Raw genomic sequence first — 20,033 nt, 5'->3', positions numbered from 1 at the left:
CCCTAACAAACCACAGTTTCAAGCCAGGATTTGAAATTGGTTTCCTAGTCTTGGTTTGTTAGGGCAGCGACATGTTAGTGAAAAGATTTTGCTTTCTCAGTAGTTTCTGGTTAATTTAGTTGCTCCTGCAAGTGGGAGGATCCAAGCGGGGAAATTATCGTGGATGATAAACTAGAATTCTTGGCAATTCTGGCTTAGCGTTATGTTCAAACACAACCAGTGACTCACCCAAGACAAATCTCAGAGCTGAGCTACAATTTGATTCTATATCTCCCCAATTCGAGTCCAACTAAATCCACTATGCCACAAAAGGTGTACAAAGTTCCTGTGGCCATGAAGAAGTTTCCCCACCTTTTGGCCATTTTGGATGACATGCTGATGCATGTTCTGAGGCCTCAAATAATCTCTCTTCTGGCAAAAAAACACAAAGAAGGGCACACCACATTCATCCTACGCCAAATCTATTGCAGTCCAGAGAACATGCTCTTCTGCCTGGACAGGTCAGTGTTGTTGTTTTTAAATATTTCTCCATATTTTGAGTTGTGGGAATACAAACAAGCCTGGAAGCAGGAAGAAAGGCTAAATACATTCACCACACAAGAAAGCTCACAGATAATTTCAGTTTAACAAGGATCTACTCTATAGAGTCATTATTTTAATGGTTAATCCAGCCCTAGAACAAATACTCCAGTAGAGAGTTCAAAAATCAACACTTCTGTCAAATATCGATCTGCCTGTCTCTGTTGCCTAGGAGAACAAACTTGCCAAAATAAGAAAGCCCAACTGCAACAACTGAAACATCTATGGGAACTATTTTTTTGCAGTCTGTTCCTGCAACGGATCTCAGGATACCGTTATTAGACTTTGTAAATGTATTAGACTACAGTGAATGTAGAAACCCAACTTTTTACATCAAAGCTTACAAACCAATGGGAAAAACATTGACTACAGGGCTCTCCTTTTGAGACTAATTTCATGTGCAGAGACAGCAGGATGTTTCATCTAGTGATGGGTAAATTAGATCATTTTGTAATTGAGCTTGACATATAAAACTATCCTCCCACCCCCAGAACAGCAACTTAGTCCTCTTCTCCCTCCTCGAGCCCATTTCCAAATTCAGTCCCTACTGTACTGTCAATTATGGCATCAGGAGCATCATGTGGTCTGAATCTCCTCCTACATTAACTATCCCTTTCCCAGTTACATGACAGTGTGGCAGACAGCTTTTGATGCGAGGCCAGGGAGAACTAGCGGCAGAGAGGACTTGCTAGAAATAAGAGAAGTATTGTATGTCTTAATCCTTAACTAGCTTGGATGCTCCTGAGCGTGCTTAGGAATGTCATTTCAGAATGTGCATGGGGGATGTATGTTTCCAATTTGAAAATGATGCTCAGGAGCACCAGGCCAGTTAAACATGAGGCCTCTAAGTCCTCTCTTGTCTCCAGCTCTCTCTCTCTGCTTCTCATTCCACACTCCCCTTTACAAGGATAAATTTGCTTGGGAAGTGGAGGGAGGGATAAGGAGGGCTGGCAGGCAGATAACCCATTCTGAGCTGGGCCTGAATTTGGAAGAATCTGAGCTCAGCTCATAATGTAGCATAGAACTGGATAGTTCATATATTGAACTTCCTCAGGTCCAAATTCTTCTCCATCACTAGTTACATAACTGGGTTAGATAACTGGATAGTTACATAACATAGTTAGATAACTGGGATACCATCTATCTCTCTATACTAATACATACTTTACCACCTTTTTCTATGAGAACAGAAGAATGGAAAACTAAGTCTGGAATAGAAATTAAGTAAAGGTATTCAGAATAACTTCAAACTAAGTGGCAGCATTCCTGTGGATCAAGTGGAAGAGATCTTCAGGATTGCTGATTGGCTGCTTTGTAAACAGAACGCTGGACTAAATGAACCCTTGAGAGCATTTTTCCAGAGTTTCCCTAGAAGCAGCTCCTAACTGGCTTGGTGTTGCCATCAATTCATATGCTGGCTCTTTTAAGTATGTTGACTAAGAACTGTTGCCATAGGCCATTCAAAACTTAGCAGAAAGACCCATGAGCACAAACACCTCTCCCATACAGTCCTTGGCCTTTATGGATAAACTATGGGGAAACACCAAGTAGATTGAAGTATTTCTGAAGGCCAGAAAAACACATCTAGGAAACTATCCAAGTGTGGAACAGCAGCAGGTTCATGCCCTCACCATGCATACAATGGGGGGGGGGGTGCACGCGCGCGCGCGCACACACACACACATGTATGTTATGTACATGTGCTCCATAGCCAAGGCACATATCCTTTAAAAAGAAAGAAACAAAGATCATGGAAAGCTTAGGCACAGTGCATACAGCTATGTGCATGCCCCTTCTGAAGGTAGGGAAATGAGACTGTACAATGTGCACAGTATTGTTGGATGTAAATGTGTGACCATGGCCCATTGGTTTTAAAACTAAGACTGAGATAGCATGATCTCTAGATATGAGCAGGGTTGATGTGCTGAAGCGCTCAAAGAACCTCATCAATTATAACACATAGGACCACTGAGGAACAAATGAGCCACGCCCGTTCTTGTTAATTTTCTGTGTATGGAAGGCAAGTCATGTGAACTCTCAGGCTTCAATCACTGTAAAATAGACAAACTGTATATTGTAGTAAAACACTTTGAAAATATATGCAAAAATAAAATTGCCTTGGGAAAAGACTGGGAAATATGGCTGATTCTGAGCCTCAAGAAATTATTATTGTATTAATTGTACAATATTGATCTGACAAAATACTGATCATTGACAGAGTTTAGTAAAGGTTAGAAGGGAGAGAGAGGGTGCACTTTCCCAATGTGAATTCTCAGGAGGTGGAATAAAGGAACTGCCCTGCTCCCCTGTCAATAGTACTAGATGAGCCACCAGCCATTAAGAGCGCGCTCTCTCTCTCTCTCTCTCTCCCCCCCCTCTCAATACTCACCCTGACAATTCACATACTATGAGGTAGCCAAACCTGAAATAACAGTGTTTATTTGTTTCCGACGGAGCTGTCACACATTTAATAGTCAATTTTTAAAAAAGAAAATGCTCAAATATTGACTTGTTGTTGGATCCAGACTTCGACTCACTGAAATCAATGGGGCAAATTACTCATGATTAACTGAAGTCATATTGATTTCAATTGGTCTACTCTAGGCATGACTAAATATGGATCCAACCCTTGGTCTAAAGGACATATCTACTTTTCATTAAATACTGATGCACCTTACATTAAACAAATATTGAAATAGTCTCTTGCTATGAAGAATCCATGATGGTATTTAAATAAACCTGTAACAATGCTTAGCTAGAAATTACTATCCTCAGTATCTGGAATGAAGCAAGAAGAAGGAGAACAAACACAAGGGATAGTGAGTGACAAGGGGGAAAGGCTCACAACAGAAAAACAAAACAAACCAAAATGATGTGAACAAAAGGTTCTTTCCCCAGTTTATTACTGACCATTAAGTGAATCATAAAAAGCCCAGAATATTGTAGCTGAATGCTGCCTTTTGAAAACTGTAACTCTATTTGGTATACTGTTTAAAAAGCACTTCAGTTTTAACTTGATTTGTGCTGTAACTGAGTCCCCTTCTCTCTGTATAATAACAGTAGAAAAGCTATAGAAATTTGAGAGCGGCTATGCTGTCAATTTTGGTCCATTGATTACTGTAAAAAAAATCTAGGAAGAAAATCCAGGCCATTTGAATTAAAATTAACAAAATCAAATAATTTACAACCAACTATCTGGCCTTACTGAAGCAAACTGAAGGCCAACACCCAAGCCTGCAATGATAAATCCTCCAATGTGTGAATCAATTTGTAGATCCACAATATTGCTTTTTCACCCACTGTGAAAAAATGACCCTGGCCATGAGAAGCACCCAGACTCCAGTGTATTTTGGAATTGTAGGCTGGCCTTTGGCAAACCTGTTTTTAAAAATTTGTGGGAAATGTGTGAATTCTCAGTTCCAGTGCACATGAGGCTCTTCCATGGACCTCTTTTCATGGAAGTAACATTATGCTGGAAAAGATAGGCAAATGAGTCTACCCAAAGTTGGACAAGAAGAGGGATATGTAATGTGACCTAACCATTTTTTATCTGGTAAAGAGCAAGGTTGACACAGTGAATCAGAAGCATTTCAGTAATACTGAAATCAGTCCACAGATAACAGGTTTGATGTTTGATGTCAGGCACCAAGAAAGCCAGGAATAAATTTTGGGTCATTAGAAGATAAATATTTATCTGATAACTTCTGATAACACATCCACCTTTTGATAACTTTCTTAATCCCAAATGGATGCAGTATGCTGTTATTTCATAAGCCGTTTTAGTCATAACCTGGAGTTCAGATGAGGGGCCCACATTAAGGAAAGGAATACTTACCGGTACTTTGAATGGAGATGTGTTTGCTGCATCCATGGGGTTGGTTTTGTCTGATGTGCTTGTCCCAGAGATACTCCGTCTGCGAGGAGACCTCTCTGCTGGGACCTCTGCAGGGAGGGGAAAAAATAGATGAAGAAAAGGAAAGAATATTTTCCCCAAACACAGGCACATTTTTCACCATTTACAAGTTACAGAAACTTTACTCTCATCTGCAAAGCAAACATTACACACCATTTTTGACTGGCCTGCACTTCAAGAGACTTTGCTGTGCTCAATAATCACTTGGCATATTTACAACACACACATTACTCAAGAGTACTCTGCTTAGAGCCAGGCATGAAGAGAGTTAATTCTGCCAAATGCAATCTGTGGAAAAGGGAAGCTCCTAATATAAATTGCACAGGACACAATTTGATAAAGGTCGAAGTTCAGTCTCATGCAAATAACTTGCCTTAACTGATAGTTCAGACAGAAATGGTCCAAACTTAAGCATGTTCACTCATATGCTAAGTCCAGCTGAGTTAAATAGAACTTGATCCAAAGTATGCATGCATAGGATTGTAGCCTAAGGCCATCAAAAGATTCACACACTTGATGGTGGATAATATAAAAACATATCTACAGATCAAATAGGTTACTTTCTCCTTGTTCTAACAGCATGACCTTTAAATCTACCAAAACAAACTAGATATATTATTTCCTGATTTTACTCAATATTATATGTATACATTTCACAGAGAAAATAATAACACAGAGATACCTTTATCACAACTGCTGCCCATCTCCAGCTCAAAAACCTAAGCTTAAAGGAATCCAGCTTAACTGAAAGACACTCAGAACAGAATAGGAAAAAACACATCCTAAGAAAAAGTCCACTGTTATCTCCTGGATCGAAAAGGCACAGAGTAAACTATGACTCTGGTGGCTGGCATTTTTTTACTCCCACCGTTCTCTTTTCAGGAGACAGAAGCAGCTTAAACTTCCATTTCTGGCCTCCTGGCCCTTGGGATCCGTGCTACTTCCACTTAAGAGAAAGCCGGGTTTCTCCCACTCTTCCCCCTCCCCTCTCTACAGCTTGCAGAGAGCAAGGAGGAAACGCACGAGAGAAGACTGCAGCTATTCAATCAATCGTTCTGGACGCACATCCTCCTCATCAGTTACTTTCAGGCTATTAACAGACGCCCAACAACCAGCACTCCTCAGTTACAGAATATCCCCTATCCATCCTGATCCACAGCATTAAAGGAGAGACACAATCAGCCAGGTTCCAGGGAACAAGGTTTTCTTCACCAAAATATTACCATGACAAATCCCCAACAAATCCTTCTGCAATGTTTTCCTGTGATGCTTTTGGATAATAATAGATTCTGATTTTATTAATTCTACCACACAGTGCATGCATGAAGAGTTGAAGAAAACAAGAATTAACATCATGAGAGATGAGGGAAGAAAACTGGATGCTGCTGAACTGTTAAGAGCTTCACACCCGCGGATGGGAGGATACATCTCTCCTCATTGAAATGTGAATGTCGTTAACTCTCTAACTATCCTGCAAGATGCAAAAAAGGGGTAAAAGGCGAGAGAGTTTGGGATAGTTTCTAGAATTATTTGCTTAGATAGGCAAAGAAGGATCACAAGCAGAAACAGGCAGGCCACCTGATTTAAAACTAGAGAGAGAAATATGAAGAGGCAGATCTCTCTGTTTGCACAGGGGGAAAAAAATCAAAAGTCTGCAACAGAGATCTTTAATGTTGAACATTCCTTCAGTATAAACTGGCAATTAACACAGGGTAGTATCTCTGTCTCTCCCTCCCTCTCCAGAACGAATAGTGTATTTGCTATTTCCTTGTTTTAGGATTACTACTTTTGAAGTCCCTCAAAAGCTTTTGTAGAGATTGTTTTATGCTAGGTTACTGTCTTTATCCTCTGAAAAGTAAAAGAAAAGAGAGAGAGAGAAAGAGAAAGGCCTATACTGCTGCACGTAACACATTGGATAAGATCATAAACATTATTTTCTCCTTTGAAAAAAAAGCAGGCAAAACAAAAAAATAGTGTGTATTTGGAAGGGAAGATGTGCGCTTACTCCAGTTCAGGCATAATCAGGTATTGCAGTGAGGCTTGGCTGGTCCTGCTACATGCTCACTCAGAAAAACTGCTCAACATCATCAAAGCATCTCCAGTAATTTAACACAGTCTGCTGGATTTTGCAGAGTCATACACAAAGAAACAGAAATCTTCCTGTTACTATCATCCATGGTAAAAAAGGAAGCAGGCTTAAATAAAGCCAGGAGGAGGCTAGAGGAACACCCACATTTGCCCACACAACTCCCACCTACCAGAAATACGTGACCTTGAGATAAACTGCTGGGGTTGCCTGAGAGCCTTACATTTCAGAAAGGCCGTAGATGTGAATTAGAGGGGAGGAAAATACTTCCAGACAGAGATAAAATCAAACTTCAAGATCTGAATTGATGGACCAGGCACAGAAAAATACGAAGGCTGCAGTTAGCTGTCCCAGGTATTTTCAATTGCACATCGACATGCAGAAAATACTGCAGCTGCAGATGCTGCTTCTGTGCCCTTAAAATGGCTTTTCTGCTGAGTTGGGTGGAAAATCTATACTACTGTGACCAGGCCAAAATTAGATTGTTGCCCTCCTCCCCCATGCGTGCTACATGGCACTTCTGCATTATTTTCACCTGCTGTAAAAATCAATGCACCTCTCCATCTTAAAATATTAAATTACCACAATTCACTGCATGAGTCACTCAACAGGGCCAAGACTGAGGCACCGATCACACTGTCTCCACAAGTCAACAAGAGCCTAAAATATTTAATCTGTTCTCTCTCTATAGCTGAAAAGTGAATGGGAATCCTCAACACCAGTGCACAAACATGTGCATGTACACACACATACTTATGAAAGTAATATTCATATGTGTATTGTTAGCTGTTGATATTAGTAAAATGAAACAAGCTCAAGTAATTATTTACAAAATGGCAGAAGCCTCCAAAGACACCTTTCACAACACCCACTTCTTTTTAACACACATTAGTGCAAGCAATCATCATCCTCATCATCACACTTTTTGAGTATTTATGGTGTTTTGTATGCCTTCTCAGTAATCCTTACAACAACCCCGTAAGGTAGGTCAATATTATTATCCCATGTTGCAGACAGGGGTGAGGGAAGAGGCTGAGAGATGGCAGCTTGCCTAAAGCCATCTAGGGACAGCGGAGGTGAGACTTAAACTGGAAACTCTCTTATCCACAGCTTAGTCTCTTAGCCACTACAATTCAGTAACTCTTCAGGAACAAGCCAGGAGGAGAGTGGTTTTCTTCAAATCAAAGTGTTACAACCCTACTGTAAAAAAGTTTCCATTATGGCAGTGATAAAATATGAAAATCACATTTAGCCCTTAGAGTCTAGTCCTTGGAGCCGCAAATGATACACAATCAACAAATGATACATAATCAAATATCTAGCCAGCAGCCATGTGAATTTCCTGTAAATAGTTCTTCTGATTTACAAAACTTTAGTATTTTTTTTTTTTACTTTACGGGCAACACAGGCCTAAGCAGCCCTGATCATTTATCTACCTCAAGTCCAGTAAGTTTATCTTACTCAGGCCCAGTCCTTGGGTTTCCAAACTAAAGTTTAGGAGCACTCTTTATCATGATTAGCTAAAGTGGTCAGATGTAATGCAAACTATGTTTAAGGGAGTCAGTATTAATGCCTGGGTTCACACAACACAACAACCCACACTCAAGGTTGAGTATGGGTTGATTATGGGCTGTTGCTGAATCATAGGTTGTTGTTGAAACATGGGTTGTTATGTTGTTTGAACCCAGCTATGCTAACAACCCATGGTTTGTTAACCACAAACAACGCATGAAGAGAACCCATGGTTTGTTGTTGGGTTGTGAACTGTAGGTTGTTCATGGTTAACAAACTGGTTTGTTAGGGCAACTGGGTTCACACAACAGAACAACCCACAGTTCAGCAACAACACACTGACTAAGTTCAGATGTCACGATAACCCACAATGGGTTACTTAAGCCACGATACCTTAATTAACCCATTGTGGGTTAATTATGTTGTCTAGTGGGAGTTTTTTTTAACCCATGATGGCTTATTTGGCCAAAATAACCTACTCTGATAATCCACGGTCTGCAGAGTGGGTTATTTAACCCATCATGGGTTATCATGTCACCTGGAGGTTATCATGTGTTATTTTGGCCAGCTACAGAGAAGAGCAGTCAAAACCACTGCCACTCTACTCTTCCCTGGCTTAGTGCTTAGGAACATGTTAAAGAGACAAAGCCAGCAGTGTAAATGGGGGGGGTGGTGGATTGGGACCAAACCTCATAGCCAGCCTCCCCTACTCAGGAGGCACCTGATGCATCATCAAAACTCAGCACCCCGACAGCAGTGAAAATCCAAGGTGGCTAGAAAACCTTGGGGGTTTGCAGGATCCAGACAAAACTTCATACACAGCCTCCCTCAGTCATGAGGCACTTGATCCACCACTGAAACCCGGTGTGATCACTCACCAAGCAGCAAAAATCTCAAGTGCAACGAACAGGTGGTAGTGGCTAGAAAACCTTTGGGGTTTGCAGGATTGGGACGACGCTCCGCACACAGCCTCTCCTAGTTGGGAGGCACCTGATGTGCCCTCAAAACCCTGCACAATTACCCCAAGGGAACAAAAAACCCAGGTGCATCAAAAAGGGGGAGATGTCTGTAACACCATGGGAGTTTGCAGGATCGGGACCAAACCTCATAGCCAGCCTCCCCTACTCAGGAGGTACCTGGTGTACCCTCAGTAACCAGCATCCTGACACTGACAGCAGCAAAAAAACAATATGGCTATAAAACCTTGGAGGTTTGCAGGATCAGGACCAAGCTTCATAGTGATGGAATGCTCATTCACCAAAGTGCAATACTCCCCATAGCCATTGCTGGCAAAGAGGCTTTAATGTCTCCCCAATACTGCAACTGAGGGTGAGTTAAACAGGAACTAACCTGCTATGATCCAAATAAAAAACAAAGATCAAGCTGTAGATCAGAGGGAGCAAATGGGGGGGACGGGGGGACATAAGCAGAGGATGGCTTGCTGGTATGGCTGTAGGACTGGGCAAGGGAAGGAGACCCATATCAGGGCCAAGCAAGTTACAAGAGCAAAACAGAATAGACTAGAAGTTCTAGCATGGAGGTGAAAGGGATGCAACCTTTTAATTTTCCTTAGAGTATAAAAAGCCTAAGGTCAGGCCATTCATTCAAACATGAAGATATTTTCACCCAGCAGCTAAAGTCAACAAAAGTTACCAGAAGCTAATCATGTTACTATTCTCCTGATCCTTATATTTTCTGTACATTCACACATTAGTAGGAGTCTGCAACAAAGTTCAAGGCTCAACACACACAAACCTGGGTTGCAGTTCAGTGGAGGAATACTACATGTGAATAACTGCAGCAATATCACTGGCACAAAGTAAAGGAAATACTTTACACTTCAGCTAATTCCCATCACAATAAATTATGGCTTGTGAGTCTGAACCAGCTCATTGTGTTCAGACATAATGAGTAACTGCAGTTAGATGAAAATGGAAACAAAAACTTCTGATCTCCTTGTGACTGCACTGGAAGAGGAGAGGGAAGGGGGAACGCACAAATGTGAGGCTCATGTAGTGTGCAAACCAGGCCTGTATGTCTGAACTGAGCCCTTGTATGAAAACATAATTAATGTTAATATCAGGTGTGATTGAGCTATCTATCACACCTAATATTAGGGGCTACATCCAGTGTCACATGAGTGGACTTCTGCCTGCCAAAGGGCCATCCCCTTCTCTCCCCAGGACTCCTTACACCCCTCCCATCTGCTCCCCTAACCCACCAGATAGGGGGCATGTAAGAAGGCTGCATAGGAGAGGGGAAATGCTGATGGATGAACACCATTTGATTCAACCCTGTGTGTATCATCTATTCATTGCCTGCACTACATTGCTCCTTAATTAGCTTACTTTCAGCCTAGTTACCCTAGGTTTAGTTGTACAGAGCGCTATACAAAACCAAGCACATTATTTATGGGAGGGAACAGTAGAGGAACAAAATTAAATAGTGTCACTTGCATAACAACTCCTTAGACAAAATTACTCAATCCTAAAAAATATCATCATACAGACTTTTACCCTCTTAAACTATGAACAGACAAGGCATGACTCTTCCAGAACAGTATATACATTTAAGGAGGTAGCATCCTATACTTTTTAAGGGGTACAGAATTAACAAACACTCAAGCCACACAATACATGAATGCAACAATCCTGAAAGATTTTGGATGGCTAGCTACAACCAAAACAAATTTGCTAGTGAAGAGGGTTACCAAAATAAATGAGGTTACTACTAGTGGATAAACTTTAGATCCCAAGGCAAAGAATAATGGATTTCAGGATAAAAAACATAGTGGCTAAAGCGTGGGACTTAGCTTGGAGAGACACTCAAATGAGTAGCTCACTGGCTTGACTTTGTGCCAGTCATTATACAAATATATGAAACTACCTTACATCAGGTCAGACCATTGGTCCATTCTACTCTGACTGATAGTGTTCATTTTTCCCAGCCTTGCTACCTGAGATACCAGAAACTTAATTTGAGACCTTCCGTTACTAGTGCTAAACTGAAATACACACCCTAGCCTTGCAGTGTTATTCATGAGCTATGGTTTCCCCGCCCCCCACATGTCAATGTTATTGAGCAGGAAAGCAATGTGTCCCTACATTGCCTAGGCAATACAGTGATATTGCCCTTTCTTCCCACACCGTGGTGTGAGTCTTAGAACAGCATGGGAAGAGAGGGAGAGCCGTCTTCCAGGCAGTTGGACAGCTCTCCCTCTCTTTGTGGACTGTAGAGAAAGTGAATTAAAGGCAAAGTTGAAAGGCAGGCAAGACATTTCCTACAGTACCCTTATAATGTATTTATAGTGTCTCAGCACGTCTTTCCCTCCTCCTGTAAATTGGCTTCATATTGGCATATGAAACTGTCTTATACTGAGTTAGGCTACTGGTCCATGTGGCCCAGTACTCTTTACCTGACTAGTGTTAACCCTTCAAAACCTTAGGCAGATGTCTTTCCTAGCTCTGTTACCCAATATCTTTTTAAAGTGGAAATGGGGCCGTCTGTACTGAGCTACAGGCCCTCCTCCTATGTCACATAAAAGGCCAGCTCCTGTGACAGCCACTCTCAGCCTAATCATAGGGCTGTTGTGAGGATAAAATGGGGAAAAAACCACATATGCTGTCTTGAGCTCCTTGGAGAAAGGACTGGATAAACATGTAATAAATGACTAAGAGGTAAAATTCTATAAAAAGATGAAAATGAGAACAGTTGTCAGATACCTATTTTCCAGAGCCCAATATTTCAGAAGGTAAAACTACAAAGATGGAGAATCAAATCTGCTGACATTCAGAAATGCCTCGTTTAAGTCCCCAGACAGTCTCTGCTCTGGCCTAGAACAGGGTAAACGACTGGACAATCCAGAGACTTTTGTATAATCTCTTTTAAAGACCTTCAACATTTCAGTAAAAAGCTTGAAATATGATGCAGCCTCTCCAAGGGATGAAGAATAAATGAAATATTCCCAACATTTATTGTGATTTTACAACTAATGGTTTTTTAGGATCATGGGGCCACTCCTGATGTAATACTGCAGCCGCAGGAGTATTTCTGCATTGGTATCCAACGATGTTACATGGATGACAACCCAATCACTGCTACAGGCTACACTACAAGCAACGGTTCTGTTAAACATGGTCACCTGTATTCAACTGCATGATTTACATGGGAGTTCAACCCAAAATTTGTGATAAAACTCAAAAGACACACACACAGTAAAGAGTGAAAATGCAAGCCACAGAAGGAAGTTCTGATGGACTTTTAAAAGGTTACTCAAAGTAATGGAGTATAGGCCCTCCCATGGCTATCAGCCATGATAACTAAATGGAACCTCACAGTGCAGAATAACTCTGGACACCAAAAACTGGGGAGATATCACAGGAGAAGGCCATCAACATTCCCTGCTTGTGAGTACCTAGAAGCATCTGGCTGGATTTTGTTACAAAGGGATTGCTCAACTAGATGGATAGGAGTCTGGTCCAGCAAGGCACATCTGATGTTCCACAACAAAAAACAAGGCGAATAATTTTTTCCTTTTAAATTCGCTTAAAGTTTACCACAAAGATGTGATACATCAGCTAAAAATAGATTTTCCCATGTGAGTGAATTCAGGTTAGTCAGATTCTAGCAGGCCAACAGATCTGGATAGCAGCAGACTAAACAGTGATCATAAAGTTAAAAGCTGTGCTACACACCTATCACTCCAACTTTTCTCTATTTCATAAAGATATATTTTAAGTTGAAACCATACTTTAAAACTCATGTCTCTTTACAGAACATGACTGAATGCATTGCTCTAACTACTCCCAAATGAAAATAAATCCACCTAAAGAAGTCTCTTCCAATAAAAAAGGTTGAAAGAAGAAGTATTCCAAGCCTACCGTACCAAGAAATGACAGGAGGCTTCGCTCATCTTCTGTGCTGCTATCCAGCCACTCGGCTGCATCTCCAGGAGAAAGGAGACTCATTCTCCAACCAGAAAACTTTTCCATACAGAAGACAATGGCTGAATGAATCAGGGAAGGGAGGGTGGGAAAGTGCAGATGGTCCTGGGTGTCCAGTACTTAGCCTATTGACTCAACAGAACAAAATGGAATGGAAAAAAGAGTGGGTAATCCGGCCTTGCTCCTAACTCCCTAGCTGACAGACCTTTCTGATGAAGGGGCATGGGTAGGAGCAGAAGAGAAGATCCTGTTTTCACAGCTCACGCAGGAAAAGAAAAAATAATGTGACAGGAGTGCTGGTCTAGAGCTTAAGACGAGAAAATAGCATTTGAAAATGTAATGGCACAGAAAGACAAAAGAAACTGGTCCCAGTGCAGGAAGGATCAGCAAGCCATGCAGCACAACGAAGTGTAACATATGACTGTCTTCTTTTTTGGGGGGGAAAAAGTAAAATAAAATGTCAGAAGCTTTGTTATTCAGTTTTCCAAAGAAAGCTTAAAGAGCATTTAAAACCCCTGTTTACAACCAGAGAGAGCTGCATCGCCACCAGTCCCTTTCTTGCTCCTGCTATTATTACAACAGCATGCCAGCCTCTCTTACAACGCATTTGCTCATGCAATGGCAGGTTGATCAATCTGTGAATAGGAAGAGCCCCTCCCCTCTCCCTCTCCCTCCCACATGGCGGCTGCATTGATCGACAATAATGGAATCTGTTTCTGACTGCCAACAGCAGCATTAAGGATATTAGAACAGCTCCTCTTCATCAGAATGAGGAGCAGCCGCAAGCCTGGCTCAACTTCGGCCTCCTCAGTTAATAGGGCTCTCTCCCACCCTTTGGGGAGGACAAAGACAAGAGGGGTCAGGAGAAATGAGTCTTGTTAGGAGGAATCAAAGGAGCCATAGCTACAGAAAGAGAGTCCGTTTAATTGACAAAAGAAGAGAGCATAACAAGTCTGCCCTATCCAGGGAGTGTGTGCTTGTCCTGCAGCTGTGCAACGGGTGCTTACTATGCCCCTTTGCAACACAAGAGGGGGGAGGGAGGTTTAGAAGATATATTTTATATGACCTGAAGGGTCATTTCGCAGGTTTATACAAATGAAAACAAGGATGAGCCCTGACAAATGAGGGACGCCTGGGCCTCACAAATCAAAAACGCTTTTGTCCCCAGGGACCAGGCTGATGCTCTGAGAAAAAACTGCTCTCTTTAAAGGAGCAGGATCCCTGTTTACGATTTTAAAGCAAATCTACATTAAAAGAACCCTTTCACTGGATGTTGTGCTACCATCAGCCCCAATTATAGATTGCTTTTTGGCAGCAAGATAGGTAAGAAAAGCAAAACAGACCAATTTAGTGACAGGGAATTAAAAAAAACCTGAGGGTCAGCAAAGCAAAGAACTACATTCAAGCTACCAAAGAAAGGGGGCGGGGGGGAGATGGCATCAATTTCCCAGCAGGGGGAAAATTCCAATTACTTTGCCATCCTGTTGCCCATAACATTTGCGCACGGGGCAGATATTTTCATAAATTATCTGACTAGCAGATATTATGCAAACTCCACAGTTAACGAGGGAATGGGGAACACAATGCTGAAGAAGGAATGCCACAGCAGAACTGACGCTTAGTTAGTGGCTCACTTGCTTAAGTTCTGACAGTGATGACACAAAGAATATTTCCCTGCCCCATGTTTTCCTAGTACCCTGAACAGGACTATCCTAATATGTTTGTCATCAGAGAAATACTGAATTCATTATGTGGCCAGTGTCAGTCAGGAACTAGATTAAAAGTCCAGCAACTCTAATGAGATTACTTGGTGATCAACCAACTCTGCTTGAACTAAGAATGAATTAAGAGCTACTGGGGAGAATAAAACCCAGGGGCCCTCCAATTCTTCCCAGCTTTCTAAAGAGAGAGATACAGCTTTCTTTGCTTTTCCAGTATGTGAGCTGGATTGGTTTCAAGGCAAGTTGTTTCCCCTTAAAGAAGCAGGAGTCTTATTGTAAGCAGTAAAAACAGTTTGTTTATAAACGTATTTTCTACAGATTTTCTGACAAAGATAGTATGGTTAATTAAAAGCTACTTCCTCCCTGTTTCCATAGAACTCTTCAATACAAGACTGAAGGGAACATGAATAGTTTCAGTATATTGCACATATCTATAAAGAACTGTGGAGCAACAGAGGGAAGAAGGCCAGGTTCTTCGTATTCCTACCAGACTTGCCAGTATAGAGATTTCTTACTGCCTGCCAACCACAGGAGTCAAAGTTGCATGTCACTTGTGTCTTCGAGGAAGACACCAGGCCTGCTCATATACAGCTCCAATTATCTTACTAGGCCAGATCCCAACTGAGAGATACTGAGGACCAAAACCAGATATGACATAGGAGGCTGAGGATTGGATATGCGAATAGTGTTGTTGTTTTTAAACTGTAATGCAGGCACAGTGGGTTCTGATTTTGACTGGGGCAGTCCTACTAGGAAAGGGAGTGTTTAATATTTTCCACTATATCTTTCTCTCAATCTAACTTGCTCCCCCACATGCTGTTATTAGCCCCTTCTGGGTAAAAATATAGGCACCGTACAGGTACGGGTAATTTGAGGGGAGTATTTAGATCAGGAAATGGCTTAAACATCTCAACTCCTAGTGTTATTGCTCTCACCAAAATCAAAGGCCCTCAACATTTTAAAAGTCAAAATTGGAAGATCCAACCAGGGATCTTCCACATCACATCTGTTTTGGTTGTGGGGCTTAAACCCCAGGGTCCCTGGTGACCCTCTAAAGTTCTGGCAATGCAATGCAAGTTGGTAAGATGTAAGACAACCTTTATTATTTTTTCTTCAAGAGGGAAAAAAGGGGAAGAGAACAAATACAAAGCTGCCTTGATGGAAGAAATATGCATAAGAATGAAATGCACAACCAGTACGTCATTCCAAGCATTTCTGTCATTTTGTTGGAGCTGATTATGGCCAGGTTCTCAGTGAGCTGGTAAACATGTGCCCATGCTGTACCACTTCAATGCAGGCGGGGTCTCGCATGACGGAATGCTTTTCAATACAAAAAGCAAACATTGACTCCACACAGAAGACTGGCCCTTTTTCTGGGAGCTGCTGTCATGAAAAGACAAACTGCAAGCAAGATCCCTTGTATCAAGCATGTAAATAATAGGGATGGACGTATCTGTCAATTTCTGTTTTTCTCAGATTTTCATTTTTCCAACCTTAAGTTTATTTCATTTGTTCCTGCATCAGTTTATGAATTTTAAAAACACACGTCTGCACAATTTGTATCCATTTTCATGTGCATTTCTCCTAATATACAGATTTTTTTCAACCAATATTCCCCAGTGCAATGCATTTTAATATTATTTCCCCAATACATACATTTTTGTGATTGGAAAATTGCATCACAAAATCTGGAAAACTAAATAGCAAAGTATTCACTGTATTTCAGTTTGTGTATTGATTCAGCAAGTGTGAATTAGGTAAATTCACATTAAAATGCAAACTTAATGAATTTCACATTTTTTGTGGGCTAGTTATTTTTGAGTACATATATTTGCAAGACTACCTTACACGCACGTAAATTATGCTTGTTTGACCTTGGCCAAGTCAGGAAAATTATTATGTACACATTCTGGCAAAGAGCACTTCTTCATTTTGCAACCTATTTTGTGATTAATCAACCTCTAAAACACAGCTTTTCCAAGTATTAACTTCTTTTATAGCTGTTGATTCCATTTTTATCTTTGTGAGGATAGAATCTTAATTCTTTTCCCTTTCTTAGTATGTGCATTATTGGAAGAAATGCCATATATTAATGAACAGTCCAATTTTCAGCTCTTGAAATTGGACCTCACTCTTGCAAAGGGATGCTCAGGTTTGCAAAACAACATCAAAACAGCCCACCGTGGGTTATTTAAGCCATGATGAGCCTCAGTGCATGTCAGCCAGCGTTTTGCATATTCAACCCCCAACAGGCCATCTTGTCTGAACCCAGCCACCGTGGGTTATGTGAGGGTTAGACAACACATAACCCTACAACAGACCATGGGTTATGCGAGGGTTGTTTAACCCTCGCATAACCCATAGTGGCTATATTCACATGACATGCTGGCCGCTGGTCAAGGGTTGTGTTGGCTGGGGTGCACCAGCACGTGCCATGGTTTACCATGGCTTAAGCAATCAAAGGTGAGCTGTTTTCACTGTGCGAACCAGAAGTTTACAAACAAAATAGTTCTCTGAGGAAAGGGGGAAGAAAATGTATTTGTTTCGTGTTCTGAAAAGTCTGCTAGCCATATTTTTAACGACTCATCTCAAAGATTATGTTTGCTTTTATGCAAGTGACAGAAGATTCTTCTATCCATAAACAAATTATGCAAAACCTGAAATGGGAATGGCCTTTCCTGACTCATAAATGGTTTTGAAAGTAAGCTAGCCAAAGTAGTTTTATAATCCAGGGTTTCTTTAGAAAAAGACTCTTGACAATTTGCATGTATCATGGAAAATCATTTGAGACAGGTGATGGAATAAAATTCTAAATCTCTCTTTAAACCACCTGATTTGTATGTGCCTTTGCTTCCAAATTCTAAAATGTCTCTTTATTTGAAACCAAGGTTACCAGAAAAATCTAGGACAAGTCTCTGAAATAAATACAGAGACTTCTTATCCTCAAACATGAATATACAACTTGTTACATTTGCACATATTTTGCTACCCTATGGATTTAGAAGTCACATTCCTGATAAGCAAAACTTCACAGAAGTTTCGGTAGGAGCATTTTATAAAGCAATCTAGTAAAATGATCATTCATCATACATGCAAACACTGGAGCTCTGACAGTCATGGAAAGAGACATTACATGTGCACAAAAAGCAGGAGTGCTAATACTATAAATCAAAGTGCATTAGCATTCTATGCATTAAGGGATCACAGGAGGCAGAGGCATGGATCTCACTCAAACCAGTCCAAGGGGTCTTCATTGACTAGCCTTGCTGTAGTTAATGACTCCTTTCATGGCAATATGCACAATCAATACTGGGACACCACTAAAGTCATTCTTATTAAAATGTCTAAAGCTAATTGAGCGCTACAGGAAAGTGATGTATTGAGTATACTGGAAGCTGTCTGCTTTCTCCCACTTCACAGTAACAAAATGGACAGCCAGAGCTCAGAATGTCTCATCACATCCTACATCAGAGGTGGGCATTCTTCTGGCTTGTGAGATCAACTCTATTTTACACTAGAACCCCAAGATCCACCAACTGGTGCAAAAGACATATATGTAGAATTACATATACATTTGCTTTCACAGCAACTGAAAACTGCATTATCCATCAGCTCCTCAATATATTTCTACAAATGGATGAGTTATTCCCTCCCCTACAGACCTGATGTTGGTTAATATACCCATAACAAGCTGAACTAGCTGGCTTACTCTGAATGAACAGATGCTCTCAGAATTAAGGGTGGAATATGTTACGTCAGTCATCAACCCTGCTCCACCCCTCTTGTCCTTGCCTGCTCCGTTCAGATGGTAAGGAAATCACAGGATTGCTGGAATCAGCTGAATGCTAAGCTCCTCCTCTGCTGTGCTGTGACAGACCCAGCTGCAATGATCAGTTAGGCAGACTGTATCATTATTAGTATCTGAAAGCAGAGCACCTCCTCAAGAAGAAAATTAACAGCAAATGCCTTCTCTCCATCAACCACAATTTCACTAGTCATGAAGCAGCATCATGGCACATAACATTAAGACAGCACTCACTTTTCAAAATTCTCAATCCTACTGTCCTGGTAACAAATTATCCATTTTTGTATCAAATGGATACAGTATCAAATTAAGTATCAAATTAATCCATTTCCATATTAACCCACAAAATCTCAATGTAAGTTGGCTACTCCCCAGGTTTGTTCCAGTGTGTGCATCATCCTGAAAGAGGTGTGGCTATCTAATATGCCTTTGCATACTGTATAGAAAATGCAACATTTGACAAGGCTGCTCTAGCTCATCAATAAATGTGTGTTTGAGAGGATGGAAATAGTTATTTCAAATTCCTATATAGTCCATGTTAAGAGATATGGTTAATTCTCTTTTGAGCTGTTCTATTTGTTTTAATTATTTATTTTTGTCAGTTATTGGGGAATTTTGCATTGACCTTTGACCAGAGAATGGTGCCATGGTCACCTTAGACAATGTATTTTCTCACCATTTCTGGATGTGAACATGGGAATAATACAGTGACTGAGTAAATTCAGGTTAATGTGAGGGAAACTGATAAAGACTGGAGGGGGAAATCTTTTCTTTTGACTCCAGAATACTAACGGGGTGACTAGTGTAGCATACAGATGCACTAATCAGGGAGCCATGATTGGCTGCAGCTCTTCGTGCGTGTATATTTGGCAGCACTCCTGGTTTTGCCTTAGTGTTGTCTGGGAAATTATCTTGACTGAAGCTTTACAAGACATCTGGGGACAGTTGTGTATCTTGATGTAGTCTTGTCTCTAACTGCACGCATGAAGTGTTACAAAGTTTGGCAATTATCATTTTTCAATAGCTTTAGATCCATACAAACATATTTTAGATCCACACAAACATAGATCAATTAAGGTAATAGTCTGTATACAGAATGGAAAATATAAAATCTATAGTTGAGAAAGTTGCAAAGGGAAACAACGTTCTCAGAAAGACCAGTTGCTTCCTTTTACTTTCTTTAGTTAGACTTGTGACCTGTTTATTTTACAAACTGATAACAGGATTATATCTTATTTCTCCACTGACTGCATTTCAAAACCCTTAACTCCAGTCTAGAACACAGAGGGCACTTGATTTCAGAATGTAATCAGGAAGACAAGCTAAACTATCAAGCATTAAAAAAAAAAAAATCATACAGAGCTGACATAGTATAGTGGCTGTCAGCTGTTAAGCCTTGGTTTCAAATCTCACCTTAACCACAAACTCACTAAACACCCTAAGGGAAGCAACTATTCTCTCTACATCAGGATAA

At 40.8% G+C, this 20,033-nt stretch overlaps 1 protein-coding gene across 7 annotated transcripts in view; it reads right to left on the bottom strand.

Moving 5' to 3' along the window:
- Window positions 1-20,033, bottom strand: part of RASAL2 (RAS protein activator like 2) — a 280,500-nt gene that overhangs the window by 87,065 nt on the left and 173,402 nt on the right. For all 7 annotated transcript variants that reach the window (XM_084851229.1, XM_084851228.1, XM_084851226.1 and 4 more), the window contains one exon: window positions 4,415-4,521. In XM_084851229.1, the coding sequence (XP_084707355.1) occupies window positions 4,415-4,521 (107 nt within the window). The remainder of the gene's footprint in view (window positions 1-4,414; window positions 4,522-20,033) is intronic.

Source organism: Heloderma suspectum, chromosome 4 (genome assembly GCF_057233095.1).
Source record: "Heloderma suspectum isolate Gila_16-S chromosome 4, 16-S_ref, whole genome shotgun sequence".
NCBI classification, from domain to species: domain Eukaryota; kingdom Metazoa; phylum Chordata; class Lepidosauria; order Squamata; family Helodermatidae; genus Heloderma; species Heloderma suspectum.
This window is presented reverse-complemented; position numbering and strand designations above follow the sequence as displayed.